A 23,459-nucleotide genomic window follows, 5' to 3' on the forward strand; every position below is an offset into this window, starting at 1 on the left:
TTTCTGTTTCAATTTGCTATACAAATTTCTAAGTGCTTAATCTCAATCTTTGTACTTAATCTCAGTGGTAGCAAATGCTCACCATACTTTGGGTGGCATTGTCCTGGTCCTTGTCATAACTGACCACAGCAACACAAATACTGATTTTAATAATCTTGGTCTCTAACTTTTGCTTTCTATGCTTTAGGGCAGAAGTCAGAAAACTATGGCTTGCAGTTGAGTGGTTGTGATTGTGACATCAATCCTAAAATACTATCTGGTCCTTTACAGAAAAAGTTTGTCAACCTCTGTGTTAGAGTCGCTGCTTCTTATGCATTGATCCAAATGTTTCTTCAGTCCTAATAAGGACTTCCCAAAGATTGACCTTACCAGTATTGTACTACCCTTTTCCCCAGCTCAGATTCCATTCTCTGTCGAGGATTCTCTTACAATTTTACCACTGTTGGCCCTCTCTCTCCACCTTTGTGTGAACCCAACCCTTCACCTACTTCATCCACAAGAAAAGCTGAATTTCCGTGAAGAAAAACAAATCACCATATTGCGTGGTTTGGGTTTATCTTCAAGACCACAGATGGACAGACTTGCTTCTCAAGACACTTCTCTGTAAATTTGTTTTTTGACCTGAAGATTTCACATCACTTCCTTTTTCCTCAAATGCGCTATTCTTCCTCTTTTCCTTTTGACCTCAAATGGTGATATCACTACACCCTTAACTGAGAAAATGGTAGCAGACTGGACTTCCGTCTCCCTACTGTCTCATCCTCCATCTCAGCTGGACTTTTTTTACCACACTCATTGCCTTCCTTAGTTGAAGTGAATTATCTTTGCCCCATCCAATGCCACCCCTTCCACTTTGCTCTTCTGGTGCTCTTCGTTTCCTTTTGCCCACTGTCACCTCTTGCCTTTGCAATGATGTTGTTCTGTAATTTCATTTGTTTCTCTGAACTGGTTTCTTCCTTTTCACCAAATCATTTACATCAGCATAAGTATCCTCCACCATTAAAAAGTCCATTCTTGACTACCTCCTATCCAGTTCTCTGCATCTTCTTAGAGCAAAACATGTTGTGACTGTTTCCTCTCTCGCTTTTCCCATTCTCTCATAAATTCACTCCAATTGGTCTTTCCTTCCCCCCAACTCCACGGAAGCTACACTGGTCAAGGGTATTGATTGAGAGAGATTGTTTACAAAAATGACCAAAATTACTGTCCTCCTTGTATCCATGCACCTTTGCAATGTGACTTTGTAGCTCGATCAATAACAGACAGAGGCTACTTAACCTCTTCTTGTAGCTAGGCCTCCCTGTGACTTTCTTTGGCCAATAGTATGCAGTAAAAGTGATATTGTGCTGGTTGCAAGCCTAGACTTTAAGAGGTCTTAAACAACCATCTCCCATGCGAACAAGGAGATTACCACTGTTGCATGAGACAACATATGGGACAGAGATGAGCTGTCTCTGATGAGGCCATCTTACATCACCAGCCCCCATCACACCTACCAACAGACCACATATTTTTAGCGAACCCAGTTGAGAACAGAAAAATCACCCAGATGATCCTAGCTCAAATTGTCACTCCACAGACCCGTGAGTTCTATAAATGGTTATTGTTTTGAGTCTCTATGTTTTGGTGGTTGGTTGAACAACAAAAACTAACACCATCTAAAATCACCAACTAACTTGCTTACATGAAAATGGTGAATCCTCTGTTCTCTGCCTTCTCTCTGCATCAGACTACAAGTTGACAACTCTCTCTTACTTGAAACACTCTGTTTGGCTTCAGGAACATCACACTCTCCTGCTTTTTCTTCACTGCCTGCTTTTTCTTAATCTTATCAATGGCTTCTTCATTGATGAGCCTCTAACCTATGAGGGGCTCAATCATAAAAGTTCTTTTAGTCCCTCTTAATGTGTACTCCCAGATAATATCATCGACATGGTCTTAGCTATCTGCTATATTCTGATGCCATTCAAATCTACATCACCATCCCTGATAGCTCCTCTGAATTCCATACCCAACGTATGACTTCCCACTTAATGTCTTGCTTTGATGTCTAATAGGTTTTTTCAAACATAATGTGGCAGACAGGACCCCCACACTTCATGATTTTATCCAAAATTGCTTCTCCTTGTGCCTTGACCATTCACCACATCTGTTTGATTCAAATGCTCTTCTGAACCCTCCCTTTTACTTATCTCTATCCATCCCCATTCACATCAGTCCATCAGCAAATGCAGTCAGCTGCAGCTCTGCAATATAGTAATATCTACAATACAGTAGATAGTAGGATTGGAGAAACTGGATCTTATGTAGATTGCTCTTGGGAATGTAAAATGGGGTAGCTGATGTGAAAATAGTTTGATGATCTCTCAAAAGTTAGGTGTAGAGTTACCATAAGACCCAGCAATTCCACTCTTAGGTATATATCCAAGAAAATTGAAAACACAAAAGCTTCCACAAAAATTTCATAGTAGAATAATAGCCAGAAAAGTGGATGCAACCCAAATGACTATTCAAACTGTGGTACATCCATACAATGCACCACTGCTCAGCAGTAAAAAGGAACAAACTACGGATACATGGAACAATTTATATGGGTCTCAAACTAACCAATTCAGGGTAAACCCCCTCTGTCTTTGTCCTCTACATCCAGAAAGCCATAATCCTCTGCCTTAATCATTCGAAGCCAGGCATTAGACATCTATATAGCTTAGAAACCACAGAAATGACTCAAACCAGACAATCTTAACCTGTTTACCCTATCCTTCTTGCCTTTCCCACTCTGACAGAGGCCATGGGAGAAGCTCTTTTCTTACTCCTGCTTTCTGCCACCTGACTAAAACCTGATGCTTCCCTGTGATCCTGTGTGACATGCAGTAACCTCTGCTTTGGGACCTGTGAGTATAAGTTTGGGGAGCTAATAAGTAACAAAAATACAAAGGAAAGAATAAATCTCACTGGAAGATAAATATATAGTAAAGTTAGTGGATTAATTGCTTACAAAGTTTGTATGTCAAAACTACAATTTGAGATCACCTGTCAGAATGGCTAGAATCTAAAAATGAGAAATAACAAGTGTTAGCAAGGATACAGAGGAAAAGGTTGTGGGAATGTAAATTGGTACAGACATTTTGGGAAAGCAATATGGAGGTTACTCAAAAAACTAAAAATAGGGGGTACCTTGGTGACTCAGTCGGTTAAGCATCCAACTTCAGCTCAGGTCGTGATCTCACAGTTCATAGGTTCAAGCCCTGCGTCGGGCTATGTTCTGACAGCTCAGAGCCTGGAGCCTACTTCAGATTCTGTGACTCCCTCTCTCTCTCTGTGCCCCTCCCCAACTTTCCCTCTGTTTCTCTCTCTCAAAATAAATAAACATTAAAAAATTAAAAATAGAAATACCATATGATCTAGTAATTCCACTACTGGGCATTTACCCAAAGAAAAGAAAAAACTAATTCAAAAAGACATCTGCACTTGTATGTTTATTGTAGCATTATTTACAATAACCAAGATCTGGGGGCACCTGGGTGGCTCAGTCAGTTAAGCATCCAACTCTTGTTTCAGCTCAGGTCATTATCTCATGGTTCATGAGATTGAGCCCTGCATCAGGCTCCATCCTGAGAGCACAGAGCCTGCTTGGGATTCTCCTTCTCCCTGCTCATGTGTGTGCATGCTCTCTCAAAATAAATAAACTTAAAAAAAATAACCAAGATCTGGTAACAATTCAAGTGTCTATTGATAGACAAATGGATAAAGAATATGTGACTTTATATGTATATAATTGAATACTACTCAGGCATAAAAATAAATGATATCTTGCCATTTGCAATAACATGGATAAACCTAGAGAGTGTTATACCAAGTTAAATAAGTCAGAGAAAGACAAACTCCATATGGTTTTATTTATATGTGGAATCTAAGAAACAAAATAAATGAATAAACAAATGAACCAAACAAAAAATCAGGCCTATAAATGTAAAGAGTAAACTGATGTTGCCAGAGGGGAGAGGGTGGAGGATGGGCAAGATCAATGAAGGGGAGTGGGAGATACAGGCTTCCAGTTATAGAATGAATAAGTCATGGGAGTAAAAGGTACAGCATAGGGAATATAGTCAATGGTATTGTGATAGCATTGCATGGTGTTAGATGGTAGCTACACTTGTGGTGAGCATAGCATAATGTATAGAGTTGTTGAATAACTATGTTGTATACCTGGAACTAATGCAACATTGTGTGTCAACTACACTTAAATATAAAATAATAAAATAAAGCTAGTATGAAGGTTAAAAGACAAAAATAATAAAAATAACTATGATTACAATAATTAGTTAGGGGATACACAAACAAAAAGATGTAAAATATGAGATAAAAAGGTGTAAAATGTGACATTGAAAACATAAAACATATTGGGAAGAGTAATGTTGAGCTTTAGAATGGGCTCAAACTTAAGTTGTTATCAGCTTAAAAATAGATCGTTATAGGTATAAATTGTTATATGTATGCCTCATGGTAACCACAAAGCAAAAAGCTATAATAAATACCCATAAAATAAAGAGTAATAAGCATACCACTAAAGAAAGTCATCAAACCACCAAGGAAGAGAGCAAGAAAAGAAGAAAAGAACAGAGAGGAACTACAAAAACAACCAAAAAACAACAGAATAGTAATGAGCACATATGTTTCAATAATTACTTTAAATGTGAATGAAATAAATTCTTCAATTAAAGGACGTAGAGTGGCTGAATGGATTTTAAAAAGACCCATCTATATGCTGCTTGTGAGAGATACACTTCAGATATAAAGACACACACAGACTGAAAGTGAAGGGATAGAAAAAGAATCTCCATGCAAATGGAAACCAAAAGAAAGCTGGAGTAGCAATACTTATATCAGACAAAATAGACTTTAAGATAAACATCGTAGTAAGAAACAGAGAAGGGTGTTACATAATGATAAAAAGTCAATCTAACAAGAGGATATAACATTTGTAAATATTTATGCACCCAACATAAGAGTATCGAAATATATAAAGCAAATATTAACAGACCTAAAGGAAAAATTGACAGTGTTACAATGCTAGTAGGGAACTTTAACACCCTCACATCAATGGATAGATAATTCAGCCAGAAAATCAGTAAGAAAACAATCATCTTAAATGACATGTTAGACCAGATGGAATTAACAAATGCACAGAACATTCCATCCAAAAGAAAAAGAATACATGTTCGAAATTAGCCAGTCAGAGGAAGACAAATATCATTCGACTTCACTCATATGAGGACTTTAAGACATAAACAGATGAACACAAGGGAAGGGAAACAAAAATAATATAAAAAGGAGGGGGACAAAACATAAGAGACTCTTAAATATGGAGAACAGAGGTTTACTAGAGGAGTTGTGGGAGGGGGGATGGGTTAAATGGGTAAGGGGCATTAAGGAATCTACTCTTGAAATCATTGTTGCACTATATGCTAACTAACTTGGATTTAAAATTTAAAAATTAAATTTAAAAAAAAGAATACATGTTTTCAAGTGCACATGGAACATTTTCCAAGATAGATCATATGTTATGTTACAGAACAGAATGTAAGAGGATTGAAATAATATCAAGCATCTTTTCTGACTACAATAGAAATGTAATTCTTCATTACATGAAGAAAACTGGAAAATTCACAAATATGTGGATATTAAACCACATGCTACTATAAAACCAGTGGGCCAAAGAAGAAATCAAAAGGAGAAATAAATACCTTGAGACAAACAGAAATGGAAATATAACATACCAAAATATATGGGATGCAGCAAAAGTAATTCCAAGAAGGAAGTTCATAGTGATAAATGCCTACCTCAAGAAACAAGAAAAGTATGAAATAAAGAGCCTACAGCTCAAGGAAGTAGAAAAAGAAGAGCAAAAGAAGCCCAAAGTTAATAGAAGGAAGGAAATAACAGATCAGAACAGAAATAATGAAATAGAGACTAAAAAGACAATAGAAAGTATCAGTGAAACCAAATGCTGGTTCTTTGAAAAGATAAACAAAATTGATAAGCTTTACCTAGACTCACCAAGGAAAAAAGCAAAGAGTCAAAATCAGGAATGAAAGAGATGTTACAACTGATGCCACAGAAATACAAAGGATCATAAGAAACCACTTTGAACAATTAAACACCAACAAATTGGACTACCTAGAAGAAATGGATAAATTCCTGGAAACATATAACCTACCAAGACTGAACTCTGATGAAATAGAAAATCTGTACAGACTGATTATTAGCAGAGATTTAATTCATAATCAAAAACCTTTGATTTTTGGTTTCACCAAAATTCAGTGAATTTCACTGGTGAATTCTACCGAACATTCAAAAAAGGATTAATGTCAATCCTTCTTGGGGCACCTGGGTGGCTCGGTCGGTTAAGTGTCTGACTCTTGGTTTCAGCTCAGGTCATGAGCTCATGGTTTATGGATTTGAGCCCTGCATTGGGCTCTGCACTGACAGCACAAAGCCTGTTTGGGATTTCTCTCTCACTCTCTTTCTGCCCCTCCCTGGCTAGCTCTCTCTCTCAAAAAATAAATAAACATTTAAAAACCTTTTTAAAAATACCAATTCTTCTCAAATTATTCCAAAAAATAAAAGAGGAAGGAACTCTTCCAAACTCATTTTACAAAGCCAGGATTACCCTGATACCAAAGCCAGACAAGGATGCCATAAGAAAAGAAAATTACAGGCCAGGATCCCTGATAAACGCAAATGCAAAAGTCCTCAGCAAAATATTAGCAAACTGAATTCAATAATACATTGAAAGTATCATACACCATGATCAAGTGGTATTTATTCCAGGGATACAAGGATGGTTCAAAATCCACAAATCAACCAATGTGATACACCACATTAACAAAAGGAAAAGTAAAAATCATGATCATCTCAGCCGACGTTGAAAAAAATGTGACAAAACTCAACATTCATTTATGTTAAAAACTCTCAACAGAGAAGGGTATAGAGGAAATGTACCTCAACATAATAAAGGCCATATATGCCAAGCACACAGCTAACATCATACTTAGTAGTAAAAAGCTAAAAGCTTTTCCTCTAAGATCAGGAACAAGAGAATGATGACCAATCTTGCCACTTTTATTCTACATAGTATTGGAAGTCCTAGCTAGAGCAATTAGGCAAGAAAAAGAAATAAAAGGCATCCAAATTGGAAATGAAGAAGTAAAACTACCACTATTTGAAGATAGCATGATACCATATTAGAAAACCCTAAAGACTTCATCAAAACACTGTTAGAACTAATAAATATAGTAAAGTTGCAGAATACAAAATCAATACACAAAAAGCTGTCACTTTTCTTTACACTTATAATGAACTGTCAGAGAAATTAAGAAAACAATTCCATTTATAATTGCATCAAAAAGAATAAAATACCCAGAAATACATTTAAACAAGGAGGCGAAAGACCTGTAAATTGAAAGCCACACAACATTAATGGAAGAAACTGAAGAAGACACAAATAAATGGAAATATATTTTATGCTCATGGATTGGAAGAATTAACATTGTTAAAATAGCCATACTACCCAAATCCATATACAAATTTCAATGCAATCCCTATCAAAAGTCCAGTGGGTTTTTTTTCCACAGAAATAGAAAACAACTACCATAAAATGTGAATAGAACCTGTACAAAAGACCCTGACAAGCCAAAGCAGCCATGAGAAAGAAGAACAAAGCTGGAGGCATCACACTCCCTGATTTCAAACTATATTACAAATCTATAGTAATTAAAACAGTATAGTATGGACATTAAAAAAAGACACAAAGGTCAATGTACCATAATAGAGGTCTCAGAAATAAACTCATATAGTAATGGTCAATTAATTTACAACAAAGGAGTCAAGCATAAACAATGTGGAAAGGACAGTCTCTTCAATAAATAATGTTGGGAAAATTAGACAACCACATGCAAAAGAATGAAACTGGCCTATTATCTACATATTATGCACAAAAATTAACTCAAAGTGTATTAAAGACTTGAATGTAAAACCTGAAACTATAAAACTCCTAGAAGAAAACATTGGTGGTAATCTCCTTGACATTGGTCTTAGTGATGATTTTTTAAAATCTGACACCAAAAGCAAAAGCAACACAAGCAAAAATGAACAAGTGAGATTACATAAAATAAAAGGCTTCTGCACAGCAAAGGAAAGCATCAACAAAATGAAAAGGCAACCTACTGAATAGAAGAAAATAGTTGCAAGTCATATATCTGATAAGGGGATAATATCCAAAATATACAAAGAACACATATAACTCAATAGCAAAACAATCCAATTTAAAAATGGGCCAGTCTGGGTGCATGGATGACTCAGTCATTAAGCATCTAACTTTGGCTCAGGTCATGATCTCACGGTTCATGAGTTCGAATCCCACATCAGGTGAGCTTGTGCTCCACTTCAGATGAGCACAAGCCCTGCTTGGGGTGAGCTCAAACCTCAGTGGGTAAACACAAGCCCCACTTCGGGTGAGCCTGCTTCTCTTTCTCTCTCTCTCCCTGTCTCTCTTTGTCCCTTCTGGGATTCTCTCTCTCTCTCTCTCTCTCTCTGTCTCTCTCCCCCTTGCTCACTTGCGCCCTCTCTCTCAAAAAAATAATAATCAATTAATTAATTAAAATAAAAATGGGTAGATCTAAGACATTTTTTCAAAGAAAACACACAGTTAGCCAACAGGTACGTGAAAATATGTTCAACATCACTAGTCATCAGGGAAATGCAAATCAAAACCACAATGAGATATAACCTCACACCTGTTAGAATGGCTATGATTTTTTTAAAAAAGATAAGAAATAACAAGTTGATGACAGCACACCTGAGTGACTCAGTCGTTTAAGTGGCCAACTTCTGCTCAGGTCCATGATCTTGCAGTTCGTCGGTTCCAACCCCACGTTAAGCTCTGTGCTGACAGCTCAAAGCCTGGAGCCTGCTTCAGATTCTGTGTCTTCCTCTCACTCTCTGACCCTCCCCCGCTCATGCTCTGTCTCTCTCTCTCTCTCAAAAAAATGAATAAACATTAAAAAATTAAAAAAAAAAAACAAGTTGATCAGGATGTGGAGAAAAGGGAACCCTCGTGCACTGTTGCGACAGGTAAATTGGTGCTGAAACTATGGAAAACAGTAAAAATAGAACTACCATACGATCTAGCAATTCCACTTCTGGGTATTTATGTGAACAAAACAAAAAAACTAATTTGAAAAGGTAACCTGCACCCCCATGTTCATTGCAGCAATAGCCAAGATATGGAAACAACCTAAGTGTCCATCGATGGATGAATGGATAAAGAAATTGTGGTTTGTACATACAATGGAATGTTAACCATTTTATGGAATACCCATAAAAAATAATGAAATTTTGCTATTTATGATACCATGGATGAAACTCAAGGGCATTTTACTAAGTGAAATAAGCCAGACAGAGAAAGACAAATACCATATGATTTCTCTTATATGAAATCTAAAAAAAACCAAAAACTGGAAACAACAAAACAAACTCATAGATACAGAGAACAGATTGGTGGTTGTAAAAGGCAGTTGTTTTTTTTTTTAAGTTTCTTTGTTTTGAGAGAGAGAATGGGAGAGAGGCAGAGAAAGAAGGAAAGAGAGAATCCCAAGCAGGCTCCACACTGTCAGAGCAGAGCCTGATGTGGGGCTTGATCCCATGAACCAAGAGAACCTGAGCCAAAGTCAAGAGCCTAATGCTCAACTGACTAAGCTACCCCGGTGCATCTGTTTTGTTTTCAGGAAAAAAACAAAAAAACAAAAACCTTACCATATGACCTAGCAATTCCACTTCTAGGTATATATCCAAGAGAATTGAAAATGTATGAGCATTGTATATGCTCATACAAAAACTTGCACATCAATATTTATAGGTATATTATTCATAATACTAAAAAAGTAGAAACAACTCAAGTGCTAATTAACTGATGAGTGGATTAAAAATGTAGTATATACATGCAATGGAATATTATTTAGCCATAGAAAATAAGGACATACTGACATGCTACAAACATGAATGGACCCTGAAAACATTGTACTAAGCAAAAGAAGCCAGACACAAAAAGCCATTTATTGTGTGATTCAAACCGTATGAAATATCCAGAATAGGCAAATCTATAAAGACATAAAGAAGTTCAGTGGTTACCAGAGGTTGGGGTAGGGAAGAATGGAGATTAACTGCTAATGGGTATGGGGCTTATTTGGGGGTTATGAAAATGTTCTAGAATCAGATAGTGGTGATAGTTGCACAACTTTGTGAATATGCTTAAAAACTACTGGGTTGTACAGTTTTAAATAGTGAACTTTGTAGAATGTAAATTATATCAAAAGAGAGAGAGAGAGACCTTTACAGGGGCTCCTGGCTGGCTCAGTTGGTGGAGCATGAGATTCTTGATCTCAGGGTTGTGAGTTCTCAAGTCCCACAGTGAGTATAGACATCACTTAAAATCTTAAAAAGACCTTTACAGAAAAATTTTTAAAAACTTTACAGAAATATATAGAAGAATTATTTTTTGAAAGACGTAAAAGAATTCTTGTCAAAGGAAGGGATAGTCCATCGTCTTAGAAGGAGTATCAGAAGATAGCTTTTCTTCCCCCTAAAAAAAAAATCCTAGCAGGATTTTTTTAGGGGATTGACACTATGAAATGCTTGATGGAAACTTCTGTCTTCTGTCTTCTGCCTTGAATAGTTTGTCACATTGGAAATATCTGAATTTGTAAGTTTTGTTTAAAGTTTGTGTATGAATCTACCTGGTCTTGATGCCTTATTTATGGTGGATCTTCAGTAACCTTCTGAATTTATCAAGTTTCACATATTTTCTCCAATTAATTTTCGTAATTTACATTTTGTTAGGAAAGCATTTCCTCTTAGTTTTCAAATTTGTTATGATGACATTCTCTTACATTTATTTAATTCTCTTTGTGATTATTTTGCCTTTCTCATTCCATTTTTGTTCTCTTTCTCCCTCACTCAGGTTCATGGAGTATTTATCTTTAATATTGGTCCTTTCAAAAATACCACATTTTCAGTTTACTTTCCACCACCTATTTTTGTTTTCTATTTAATTTAAATTTTTACCCTTATTTTACTGCTTTTTAGATTCATCTGTTCTTTCTCTTTCTAGTTTCCTATGGTGTATTGAGGTACTGAAACCTGAGTCAAGGGGAGACAGGAAATGCTAAGTCTCAGAAGACACTAGAGAGCTCCACAGAGATACACTGCCATGGTCCTTCCTGCTCCCCTGTGTGACTGAAAATGAGGAAGGATGTGGGCGGGCCTCACTGGAGGACCCCGGGTATCAAATGGCCCTCACACACCCTATCTTTCCACTCTGAGCTCTGGTACATCTCTGACAGGAGGGAAGTAGACAGGTAAGGTAGTACAAGTTCCCATGGAGCTTGTTTCTGAGGAAGACTCAACTCTGTGGCAGATATCTTAATCCTGATGTCATAATGCAGTTGGGAACTCATAACTGTCCCCCTCATTTTATTCATGCTAGACTTTGGGAAGTAGAGAAATCAAGGCTAATGAACCATCTAGAGATAAGCCATGGGGCTCAGATTTTGTGTAAGAGACATGGCCAGATTTACTAGGCAAACTAGGAGTGGGTGGGAATCACCTAGGACTTCACAGGTCTTGGGAAAAGAAGGGATGCTGAAGCAGGGGGTATCTTTGTACAGAGCCATAGAGAGAAACAGCAGTCTTAACTCATCCATTCATTTCCGATTCAATTCTGATGACAGACTCACGGCAATTTAATTGTACTTGTAATTGAAGATGTTGAAGAAAGAACCGAATGGAAGAAGACGGAGAAGCAGAAACTCAAGGTGAGTAAAATTTCCATGTAGTTAAGAGATACCCAGAACATTTATATTTATGTCATAAGCGTGTGGAATTGTGCTCCTTATGGATCCTGAGTCTAAAATAATCAAGAGTCAGCTCAATATTGGCCCATTTTTCCTCCACTCCCTTCTCAGCATGGGCTCTCTGGGTATCAGTCTGACTGTGACATGAAGAGTGAATGGGGAGAATGAAATCCATCAAGAAATGAATGGGGCTGGGAGGTGATAATGTGAGGACTCTGAATTAGAGAGTACAATGTTCAAAATATGGGAAGGCTGGAGTAGAAAGTGGGTTGAGGGTGCTGAAAACCGATCAGAGTACTGAAATACATTGTGGCAGAGGGAAATCAGCCAATGATGGTTTGGGACTAGAATTAGCAGAGAATACCAGACAAAGGCATTATGAGGCCAAACCTCCAAAACCCAATAACCATTGAAGATGTGGACCATGACTAACAAAGTCCCTCACATCCCTAATGCACCCTTCTAGCTGCTAATGGTTTTCCCCTTGATCTATACACCTGTGAGATAGTAGGGTGCTGTGACTCTGAGGGCAGAGTGATGTGCCCACAGTGGCAAAGAAGGGCTCACAATCCAGGTCTTTTGGCTCTTAGGCAGTGTCCTGCCAACTCCCCTTAACTCTCCAAAAAATGGTAACTGTTAAGAGAATCCAGGCCCCTTCCAGGAAGATCTTGGAAGTTGATGGCAGGAAGTTCCCTGAGTGGTCTCTCTTATCTCCACTTAGAAAACTTTTAAAAAACAAACAAAAGCAGCTACAGAGATCCAGGCCTGGTGGCGTGGCACCCTGGTACGCCGGACATTGCTGCACGCAGCCCTCAGGGCCTGTATCATTCAGCGCTGGTGGAGGCTGACCTTGGATAGCCTGCTGCAGAAGAAGCGAAGGCAAGCCCTGGTCACCTATGCAAATACAGTGAGGGCCGTGGTCAAGATCCAGTCCTTGGTCCGTATGTGGCGTATCCACTGGCGATACCGTCAGGTGCTCAATGCCATCTATGTCATTCAGTGCCACTGGCAATGCCACAACTGCCATACCTGTGCTCTCCTCCGGGGCCACTGTGTAGTCACAGCCACTCACCTACAGTTCCACATTGAGATCATCAACCCCTAAAGGTTGGCAAGAAGGGGCACTGTGTCTCCTGTCCCCAGTAAAAGTTTAACCTGGTCTGGTATGTCTCATGTTCTCCTCCAGCTAATGGAAATGTTGGGTCTTAGGCCATGCTGCCTCCTTTTCTTCCTGGGAAAGAACTTCAGTAAGGTTTTCCCCTTGTGCCCATGGACCCTATTTTGGACTGACAATGACCATATGCTGTTTACTCAGTTGTTGAAACAGAAACTGAGGTCCTTGTCCATCCTGATATATGACAGAGCCAGAAGTCTCAGTTCCCATTCCCAGTACCCTTCCTTTCTTCCCCCGTGGGGATCTGAAAGATAGGTGGGCTGCATCTCACTGAAGACCCTGAGTACCTCTGCACATGAGAAGAGACTCTGAGACTCTTCTCTGTCAGCCTGGGATCAGGGGTTAACTGGGGTCTGGGTTACCTCAGACAAGGTATCTTTGACAAGCACCTAGAGAAAATGCCAACATTTGTCTGACTACTGGAAGCAGTGCAACGCAGCCTCAGGTGAAGACAGGAGGCTGGCCTTAGTGATAGGTGCAGCTAGGCATGTTGATGAGCAGCTGAGGGGGACTAACAGAGAATATGAGTTCATGGTACTCCAACTCTGTCTCCACAGCATCCTTACCCAAACTCCTCTCCTTAAGGGCTGTAGCAAACAGGGCTGTCTCTGATATTATCCCATCCCTACTCTTATCTCCACTCTCAGTGATTTTATCATCGGTCAGATTGTCCTATCAATCTCCTTGCTCTAATAAACCATTTTTGCTCCCCTCCTCAGCCACTCACTCCCATAGTCATACTAAAGCAGTGTAATTCAATGGAACTTTCTGTGATGATAGAAATGAACTGGATCTGTGCTATCCAACGTAGTAGCCACAAGCTACGTATGGTTGCAAAGTACTTGAAATGTGCCTGATGCAGCTAAAGAATTGAATCTTTGATTTTATTTTATTTAAATTAATTTAGGTTTAAATGGGCACATGTGGATAGTGGCTATTCTATTGGATGGTGTGACTGTAGACCTCACCAGTACAAATAATTGTTCTATTACCCAAATGGCTTTTTCTAGTGTTGCATTTTCTGATTATTCTTTCTTTCCAGTTCATCTTTCAAATACCCCCAATAGACTCTTCGGATATGATAAAGTCTTCCAATCTATTGACCCTACCTTTTTATTTTTTACAGCCATCACCCCTGACATGTCCTTGCATCTTTCTTTACCCAGTTCAGATTCTGCGGTTATTATTGTAATCTCTGCTCTGCACAACTTGACTTCTCTTAGCCCTCTCTCTGCAAGCATGTGTGAGGTGAACTCAACCATCTACCTGCTCTGTGCCTGCAGAACAGCGAGCATGGCTGGAACAAAACAAACAACCCTGAGGCATGATCTATCTCAGTTAATATTCATGACTGCAGATGTCTACTGGACAAATTGCCCAAAAAATTTCTCTGCTATGCTTGCATTTCCATTTTCTGAGTTGAAAATCCATATCACCTCCTCTCCAAATGTCCAGTTCTACATCTTCTCCCCTTGAACTGGATGATGGTATATGTCACCACACACTCAACTGAAGAAATGGGAGCAGACTGGACCCCCATCTTCCTACCACCACATTCTCCCTTTTCCTTCCCTCTAAATACAAACTAAATACTGTGAAAATAATTCAGTAAACAATCCTAAAAGAACTCTGAAATGTGGAAAGAAGGTGGATCGGCTAGGAACCTCAAGATTTAAAAATGTACACCATGATGAATTCTCTTGGTTTTCTTTTTATCTATCATATGTCTCAGACTGGACACCAGAAATGTCTGCAATCCAGAACCACTAAGGGGTATAGAGGAAATAAAACAAAAACAAGAACAGCCTGCTCTCTATAGCCAAAGGAAGGGTAGCCTCACAGAAACTGTGCAGGGAGACCCATACCTAGTGGCAATGACAGGCTAAACTGCAGTAGTGACACTAGTACCCAGATGGATCAATCCGTCTCATGCTCCAAATCCACTGGTAGCAGCAGGCATGATCTGCCCACAGCAGCAGCAATAATGGAACCCAGGTTTATCTACCCTCTCCATACCCCACATCAGCCAGCAGCAGTGGCCCAAGCTATCCTCCGAAGCAGTAGCAGCAGAACCCACCACATTTCTTATCTGCTGATGGAAGCAGGCCTGATCTACCTTCCTGATGAAAGAGACTGAAGAAGATACAAATAAATGGAAACATTTTCCATGTTCATGGTTAAGAGGAGTTAATATTGTTAAGATGTCCATACTACCCAAAGTGATCTATGGATTCAGTTCAATCCCTATCATAATTCCTATGGCATTTTTCACAGAAATAGAAAAAAGAACTCAAAAATTTGTATCGAGCCACAAATGATCCTGAATAGTCAATGTAATCTTTAGAAAAAAAAAGAACAAAACTGAGAGGCATCACACTTCCTGGTTTCAACTAATGTTACAAAGCTATAGCAATAAGAACAATATGGTACTGCCATAAAAACAGACACACAGACCAATGAGACAGAATAGAGCACCCAGTAATAAACCCACACGTGTATGTCAATATTTGACAAGGGAGCCAGGAATACACAATGGGTAAAGACTAGTCTCTTCAATAAATGATGGGAAAACTGGATGTCCACATGCAAAAGAATGAAATTGAACCTTTAGTCTTGCACCATGTACAAAATAAACTGAAAATGGATTAAAGACCTAAACATAGACCTGAAACTGTAAACTTCTAGGAGGAAACATAGGAGAAAAACTGCTTGGCATTTTCTTGGCAGTGATTGGAAACATTTGAGAAGAATTGGCTTTAAATGGTTGGTAGAATTCACCCATCAAGTATGTGAACTTGACTTTACTGGGAGATTTTTTTTTTTATTGCTGCTTGAATCCACTTGCTATTGATCTGTTCACATTTTCTACTTCATCATGATTCAGTCTTGGTAGGTTGTATATTTCTAGGAACTTATCCATGTCTTCTAGGTTATTCAATTAGTTTGTGTATAGCTGTTCATAATAATATGATCCTCTGTATTTCTGTGGTATCAGGTGTAATATATACTCTTTCAATTATAATTTTATTTATTTGAATCCTCTCTCTTTTTTTTTCTTGGTTAGTCTAGCTAAAGGTGTGTCAAAATTGTTTATCTTTTTAAAAAACAGCCCTTAGGTTAATTGAATTTTTCTATTTTACTATTTCTGCTCTAATGTTTATTATTTTTACTCACTTTGGGCTTAGTTTGTTCTTCTTTTTCTAGTTCCTTAAGATATAAAGTTGGGTTGTTTATTTGAAATCTTTTTTTTTAATGTAGGCATTCTCATTTTACACCTCCCTCTTAGAACAGCTTTTGCTGTATCCCATAAATTTTGGTATGTTGTTATTTTCATCTTTATTTGTCTCAAGGTACTTTCACTTCCATTTTTATTTCTTTTTTGACTCATTGATTGTTCAGAAGTGTATTGTTTAATTTCCAATTCCAAATTGTGCATTTTTCAATTTCCTCTTATTATTGATTTCTAATTTCATACCGTTGTGGTCAGAGGAGATACTTGGTACCATGTCAATCTTCTGAAATTTTCCAAGACTTTTTTTGAGACCCAATATATGATCTCTCCTGAGGAATGTCCCATGTGTGCTTGAGAAGAATGGTATTCTGGTGCCATTGGGTGGAATGCTGTGGATATGTCTGTTTAGTCCATTTAGTCTATAGTGTTATTCAATCCTATTATTTCCTCATTGTTTTTCTGTCTAGATAATCTATCCATTGTTGAAAGTGAGGTTTGAAGTCCACTACTATTATTGTATTGCTGTCTGTTTTTCCCCTCACTTCTGTTAAGATTTGCTCTAGGGGCACCTGGGTAGCTCAGTTGGTTAAGCGTCTGACTTTGGTTCAGGTCATGATCTTGTGGTTCGTGGGTTTGAATCCCTCGTTGGGCTCTGTGCTGACAGCTCAGGCTGGAACCTGCTTCAGATTCTGTGTTTCCCTCTCTCTGCTCCTCCCCAACTCACACTCTGCCTTTCTTTCTCAAAAATAAACAAACATTAAAGAATTGTGTAAAAAAATTTTGCTCTAAATATTTAGGTGCTCTGGTACATATCTATTTATAATTGTTATATCCTCTTGATGAATTGACTTCTTTATCACTATATAGTGACCTTTTTAATCTTGTGATTGATTTTGAATAAAAGTCTATTTCCTCTGGGGCACCTGACTTCTTTATCACTATATAGTGACCTTTTTAATCTTGTGATTGATTTTGAATAAAAGTCGGTTAAGCGGCTGACTTCGGCTCAGGTCATGATCTCGTGGTCCGTGAGTTCGAGCCCCGCGTCGGGCTCTGTGCTGACAGCTCAGAGCCTGGATCCTGTTTCGGATTCTGTGTCTCCCTCTCTCTGACCCTCCCCCATTCATGCTCTGTCTCTCTCTGTCTCAAAAATAAATAAACGTTAAAAAAAAATTTTTTTTTAAGTCTATTTCCTCTGATAAAAGGATAGCCAGCCCTGCTCGCTTTCTTTGGGTTATGATTTGCATGGAATATGTTTTTACATCTCTTCACTTTCAGCCTATGTGTGTTCTTAAAGCTTAAGTGAGTCTCCTGTAGGCAGCATGTTGTTTATCTTGCTTTTTAAAAATCTTTTCTATGTGCCTTTTGAATGGAGAATTGAATTCATTTATGTATTTTAAATTTTTTAAATGTTTATCTTTGAGAGAGAGACAGAATGTGAGTGGGGGAGGGCAGAGGGAGAGGGAGACACAGAATCCGAAGTAGGCTCCAGGCTCTGAGCTGTCAGCACAGAGCCCAAAGCTGGACTTGAACCCACGAACCTTGAGATCATGACTTGAGCCGAAATTAAAAGTGGGTGGCTCAGTTGGTTAGCGTCTGAATCTTGATTTCGGCTCAGGTCATGATTTCACAGTTTTGTGAGTTCAAGCCCATGTCAGGCTCTGCACTGACCCTTCAGAGCCTTCTTGGGATTCTCTCTCTCTCTCTCTCTCTCTCTCTCTCTCTCTCTCTCTCTCTCTCTCTCTCTCTCCCTTTCCCCTGATCCCACTCTGTCTCTCTCAAAATAAATAAACTTTTAAAAAGTAATTTAAAAAAAAGAGTTGGACACTTAACTGACCTGAGCCAAAATCAAGAGTAGAACATTTAACCAACTGAGCCACCCAGATGCCCCTCTACTAGAAGATTTGTGTGTGTGTGTGTGTGCGGTTACCATGAGGCTTACATAAAACATCTTACAGTTATAGCAATGTATCTTAAGATATTGACAACTTACCTTCAATTGCATACAAAAACTCTATACTTTAACTTTTCTTTCCATACTTTATATCACACTTTATATCTTTTTATATTGTGCATCTATTAACAAATTATTGTACCTATATTTTTATTACTATTGTCTTTTTTCACAGTTCCTTGTTTTTAAAAAAAAAAATTAATGTAGTTGACCCACAATGTTACATTATTTTCAGGTGTACAGCATAGTGATTCAACAACACTTACATTATTCTGTTCTCACAACAAATGTAGCTACCATCTGTCACCATACAACACTATTACAGCACCACTGACTATAGTCCATGTTTTGTATCTTTTGTTCCGACGATTTAATGATTCCATAACTGGAAGCCCATACCTCCCACTCCCCTCTATCCATTTTGCCCATTCCTCTACCCTCACCCCTTCTGGCAACCATCTTTTAACTTTTACACTAGACTTAAAAGTGATTTATGCACCAGGGCGCTTGGGTGGCTCAGTCAGTTGAGTGTCCAACTCTTGATTTCATCTCAGGTCATGATCCCAAGGTTGTGGGATTGAACTCCATATTAGGCTCCACACTGAGAGTGGAGCTTGCTTAAGGTTCTCTCTCTCTCTCCCCTGCTCACACTCTCTCTCTTAAAAAAAAAAGTTATTTGTGCACCACAATTACAGTATTAGAGTGCTCTGAATTTGACTGTATATTTTAACTTTACCAACAGGTTTTATACTTTCATATGTTTTCATGTTATTTCTTAGCATTCTTTCGTTTCAACTTGAAGACTCCCTTTAGCATTTCTTGTAAGGTAGGTCTAGTGATGATGAAGTCCTTCTGCTTTTCTTTGTCTGGTCTTTATCCCTCCTTCAATCTGAAGGACAACAATGCTGGGTGTAGTATTCTTGGTTGGAAGTTTTTTCTTTCAGCACTACAGCTATATCATCCTACTTCTTCCTGACCTTCAAGGTTTCTGCTGAGATTTCCACTGATAGCCTTTGTGTGTGTGTATGGTTTTTTTTGGGGGGAGGGTTCCCCTTCTATGTGACAAGTTGCTTTTATTTTGCTGTTTTTAAATTTTTCTATTTGTCTTTGACTTTAACAATTTGATTATAATGTATCTCAGAGTAGTCTTCTTTGGGTTGATCTTGCTTGGGGTCCCTTGAGCTTCAGGTACCTGGATGTCCATATCTCTCCCAAAATATAGGAAGTTTTCAGCTATTATTTCCTTAAATACCTTCCTGCCCTTTCCCCTCTCTTCTTCTTCTGGGACTTCTATAATGTGTATATTTGTTCAGTTAGTGGAATTCCATTATTCATGTAGGCATTCTTCATTCTTTTTCATTCCTTTTTTCTTTTTGTTCCTCTAACTGGCTAACATCAGATGACCTGTATTTGAGTTCCTTGATTCTTTCTTCTGAGTGATCAAGTCTTATTTAAGTTTTCTATAGGTTTTCAGTCTTTCATTGTATTTTATAGCTGTAGAATTTGTTTCTTTTTTATATTTTCTATTTTTTATATTTCTTATTTTCTTCATTTTTTTCTTCTTTTTGCTTAATTATTTGTGTTCTCTTGCATTTCATTCAGTTTCTTTAAGGTGATTACTTTGAATTGTCGGGCAATTCACAGATCTCCATTTCTTTGGACTCACTTACTGGAACATTATTAGTTTTCCTTTGTTGGTGTCATGTTTGCCTGATTCTTCATGGTCTCTATTACTAGGTATATGGATGAATGTGGCTCCCACCAGGTCCCTAAGAAAGATCCTGCCAGGACACTGGGTAGGCCCTAGGAAGGCATAACTGGGCCCAGATCATGGCTTAGAGGGGCTAGAACTGAGTCCCAAGGCTACTTCAGTGTTCATAGCCAGGACTGAGGTCTGCAGGCCTGGCTCTGGAGGCACAGGTGGATGTGTTTTTCTAGTTGGTCACTAAGTGGGCAGGGCTGCTTATGGATTGTGACTGGGATGGGCTAGAGCCAAGTCACAGAGCTGTTTCATGAATCTGCTGTCATACCAAAGTTGGCTGTCCTGCTTCCAGAGACACTGATGGGCATTTCTCCCAGTGGATCCCCAGGCTTCTGGGACTTTGTGGACTGAAGCTGGGAATAACTGGAGCCAAATTACAGTGCAATTTCAGGATGTCCAGGAGTGCAGAGGAGCATGTTTTCCCCTGGACCCCTGGGCTGTCAGGATTGCTTTAGACTGCAGTTGGGAGGACCTTGAGGTGAGTCACAGGGCCATTTCAGGATCTGCATCAGACCAAGTTTGACAGGCTTGCCTCCAGGGGCTCCCAGGATGAGGTTGAGAGGGGCTAGAACTGGTTTACAAGCCATTTCATGGTCCAAAGCTGGGACCAAGGTCTGTGACAATTGCCTGAGACATAGACACACATGACTCCTCCCAAGTCCCTTGATATATGGTGTTGGTTGTAAGCTCAAGGCCAAACAGGGGACATAGAGGTATTTCCATGTTTGTAGACAAGACCATGGGTAGTGAGTCAGCCACCTGGGCATTAGCCTACATTGTCAAAATGGCCTTCTTAGTTCTTGACTCCCCTGGGGTTTCACAATCTCTTACCTGGATCCAAGATCTCTCACAGAGTACTTTTGTCCATGGGTGGCTGCCAAATTATTGCTGCTGAGGGGGAATATGAGCAGGGAGCCTCCTTTTTCATCATCTTGCTGATATTCTCTGCTAAAATATATATCTTTTATATTCCCAAAGAGGGGCACCTGGGTGGTTCAGTCAGTTAAGTGTCAAACTGTTGATCTCAGCTCAGATCTTGATCTCAGGATCATGAGTTCAAGTCCCGCATTGGGCTCTATGTTGGGCTCTGTGCTGGGCATGAAACTTACTTTAAAAACAAAAACAAAAACAAACTCCCAAAACAAAACAGTAAAAAAGAAACAATCCAGATGGAAAATAAGCAAAAGACATTAACAAACATTTCACTGGAGAGTACATAGATGGCAAATAAACACTTGAAAGTATTAATTAAGCATTCAACTTAATTAACCATTTGGTAAATGGAAATTAAAGCCACAGTGAAGGGGAGCCTGGCTCAGTCAGTGGAGTATGCAACTCTTAATCTTGGGGTTATGAGTTCAAGCCCCACTTTGGGTGTAGAGATTACTTAAATAAATAAAACTTTAAAAAAAAACAGTGGAATGTCACTATCTATCAGAATGGCTAAAACAAAAAATACTGACAAAACCAAATGCTGGTGAAAATATGGAGAAACTGCATCTCTCAAAAATTGTTGGTAGGAATGTTAAATGGCACAGCAACTCTGGAAAACAATTTTGAATTTTCCTAAATAACTAAATATGCAATTCTCATACAATTCTGAAATTGTACTCTTGGGTATTATTCCCGGGGGATGGGGGGGGGACGGAAATTTATGTTTACATGAAAGCCTTTATATGAAGTCAAAGCTAGAGAAAACATGGCAGAAAGGATGGACAAAGAATCCATCTCCCTCATCTAGACAACAACTGCACTGGAAGACTGTCTGATGTAGCTGTTTTGGAGCTCTGGACTCTATTTGAAGGCTTATAACTTCCAGAAACCTAGATGGTAAACTGTCATTAATTTTGGTCAATTTCAGCCCTTTGTACAGTACTGGCTACCCATCCCTGACCCTATCCCTAATCCCCAGCACTGTGGTGGGCAACCATGTATGAGTTCCATAAAAATTTTTATTCTGTTTCCAAAAACCAAGGTGAGTAATAAAGATTCTGTCCTCTAAATATCAAGGATCTGTGCTCTGATTGCTTATTGCTGCTTGTGATCACAGAGGTACAGAGGCAGGCAGCCATTGTTGCAATTCCCAATCCCCACCAATTGTTTCAATACCCTTTTCTTCCAGCTAAAACAATTTCCAGAGGATTTAAAGATATGGAACCTTTTTAAAAAATTTTTACTCTTCACTTTTCTCTTTTTCCCTTATTGAGTACCAGACATTTAAGGACTAGAACACATATACAGGGTAATATAAAAAGTCATTATGTTTGCCCAGGAAAAGTTGTGGGCTCAAAATTTAAGAGAAGGTCTTAAATTTACACCTTAGATTAACTCCAAACACAGAGACACCTTACAACAAACCAACAACAACAACGACAACAAAACTAGCAAAATGAGGGAAAGTGTGAAAATCTGACCTGTAGAATCACCACATTATAAGATTCAAATTTCCAGTTTTCAACAACAAAAAATTCCAAGGTATACTAAGAAATGAGAAACTATGTCCTATTCAAAGGAAAAACATTAAATCAACAGAAACTCCCTGAGATAAACAAGATGGCAGACTTACTAGAAATCGACTTTAAAACTGCTGTCTAAAAGGTGCTCAGAGAGCTAAAAGAAGACATGGACAAAGTCAAGATGATGTAAGAACAAAATGGAAATATTAAGAGATAAAAAACATTTTTTAAGTAGGCTCCATGAAGCCCAATGTAGGGCTTGAACTCATGACCCTGAGATCAAGAACTGAGCTGAGATCAAGAGTCAGATGCTTAACCAGCTGAGCCACCCAGGTGCCCCAAGAGATAGAAAATCCTTTTAAAAAGTAATTCTTGGATTGAAAATTACAAGAACTGAAATGAAAATTCATTAGAGGGATTCAAAAGCATATCTGAGCAGTCAAAAGAATCTGCAAACTTGAAGATAGGACAATTGAAATTATTGAGTCTGAGGAACAGAAGGAAAGATTGAATAAAAGCTAATATAGCTTAAAGACCTGTGGAAGACCACCAACCTCTCCGCATATGCATTGTGGAAGTCCTAGAAGGAAGAGAAAAAAAAAGTGCAGAGAGATTATTGAAGAATGGCTTAAAACTTGGCAAATTTGATAAAATACATGAATATAAACACCTTAAAAGCTCAGTGAACTCAAGGCAGGATAAATTCAAAGAGATCTATGCAAAGGAACACTATAGTCAAACTTCTAAAAGACAAAGACAAAGAGAGAATCTTGAAAGCATCAACGGAGAAGCAACCCATTATATATAAGTGATTGCCTATAACGTCATCAGTAGATCTCACTGGAAACATTGAGGCAGAAGGAAAAAACTGTCAAAAAAGAACCCCTACTGGGTTCTCAGCCACCTGGATGCCTCAGTCAGTTAAGCCTCTGACTTCAGCTCAAGTCAGGTCATGATCTCTCCGTTCGC

At 38.6% G+C, this 23,459-nt stretch overlaps 2 protein-coding genes across 2 annotated transcripts in view; both read left to right on the forward strand.

The window, feature by feature from the left end:
* Positions 1–12,663, forward strand: part of LOC109247876 (IQ domain-containing protein F5) — a 76,727-nt gene extending 64,064 nt beyond the window's left edge. Inside the window, exons 3-5 of the transcript XR_002071879.2 lie at positions 2,787–2,894; positions 11,790–11,873; positions 12,634–12,663. The gene's annotated coding sequence lies outside the window, so the exon portion shown is untranslated. The remainder of the gene's footprint in view (positions 1–2,786; positions 2,895–11,789; positions 11,874–12,633) is intronic.
* Positions 11,509–13,071, forward strand: IQCF2 (IQ motif containing F2). Its single transcript, XM_019417029.2, has 3 exons — positions 11,509–11,613; positions 11,790–11,873; positions 12,634–13,071. The coding sequence occupies exons 1-3, from the start codon at positions 11,596–11,598 to the stop codon at positions 13,015–13,017; spliced, it is 486 nt and encodes a 161-aa protein (XP_019272574.2). The 5' UTR covers positions 11,509–11,595; the 3' UTR covers positions 13,018–13,071.
* The last annotated feature ends 10,388 nt before the right edge of the window (positions 13,072–23,459 follow it).

This window comes from Panthera pardus, unplaced genomic scaffold, assembly GCF_024362965.1.
Source record: "Panthera pardus isolate Hobbes unplaced genomic scaffold, ASM2436296v1 HiC_scaffold_8, whole genome shotgun sequence".
In the NCBI taxonomy this organism is placed as follows: Eukaryota; Metazoa; Chordata; class Mammalia; order Carnivora; family Felidae; genus Panthera; species Panthera pardus.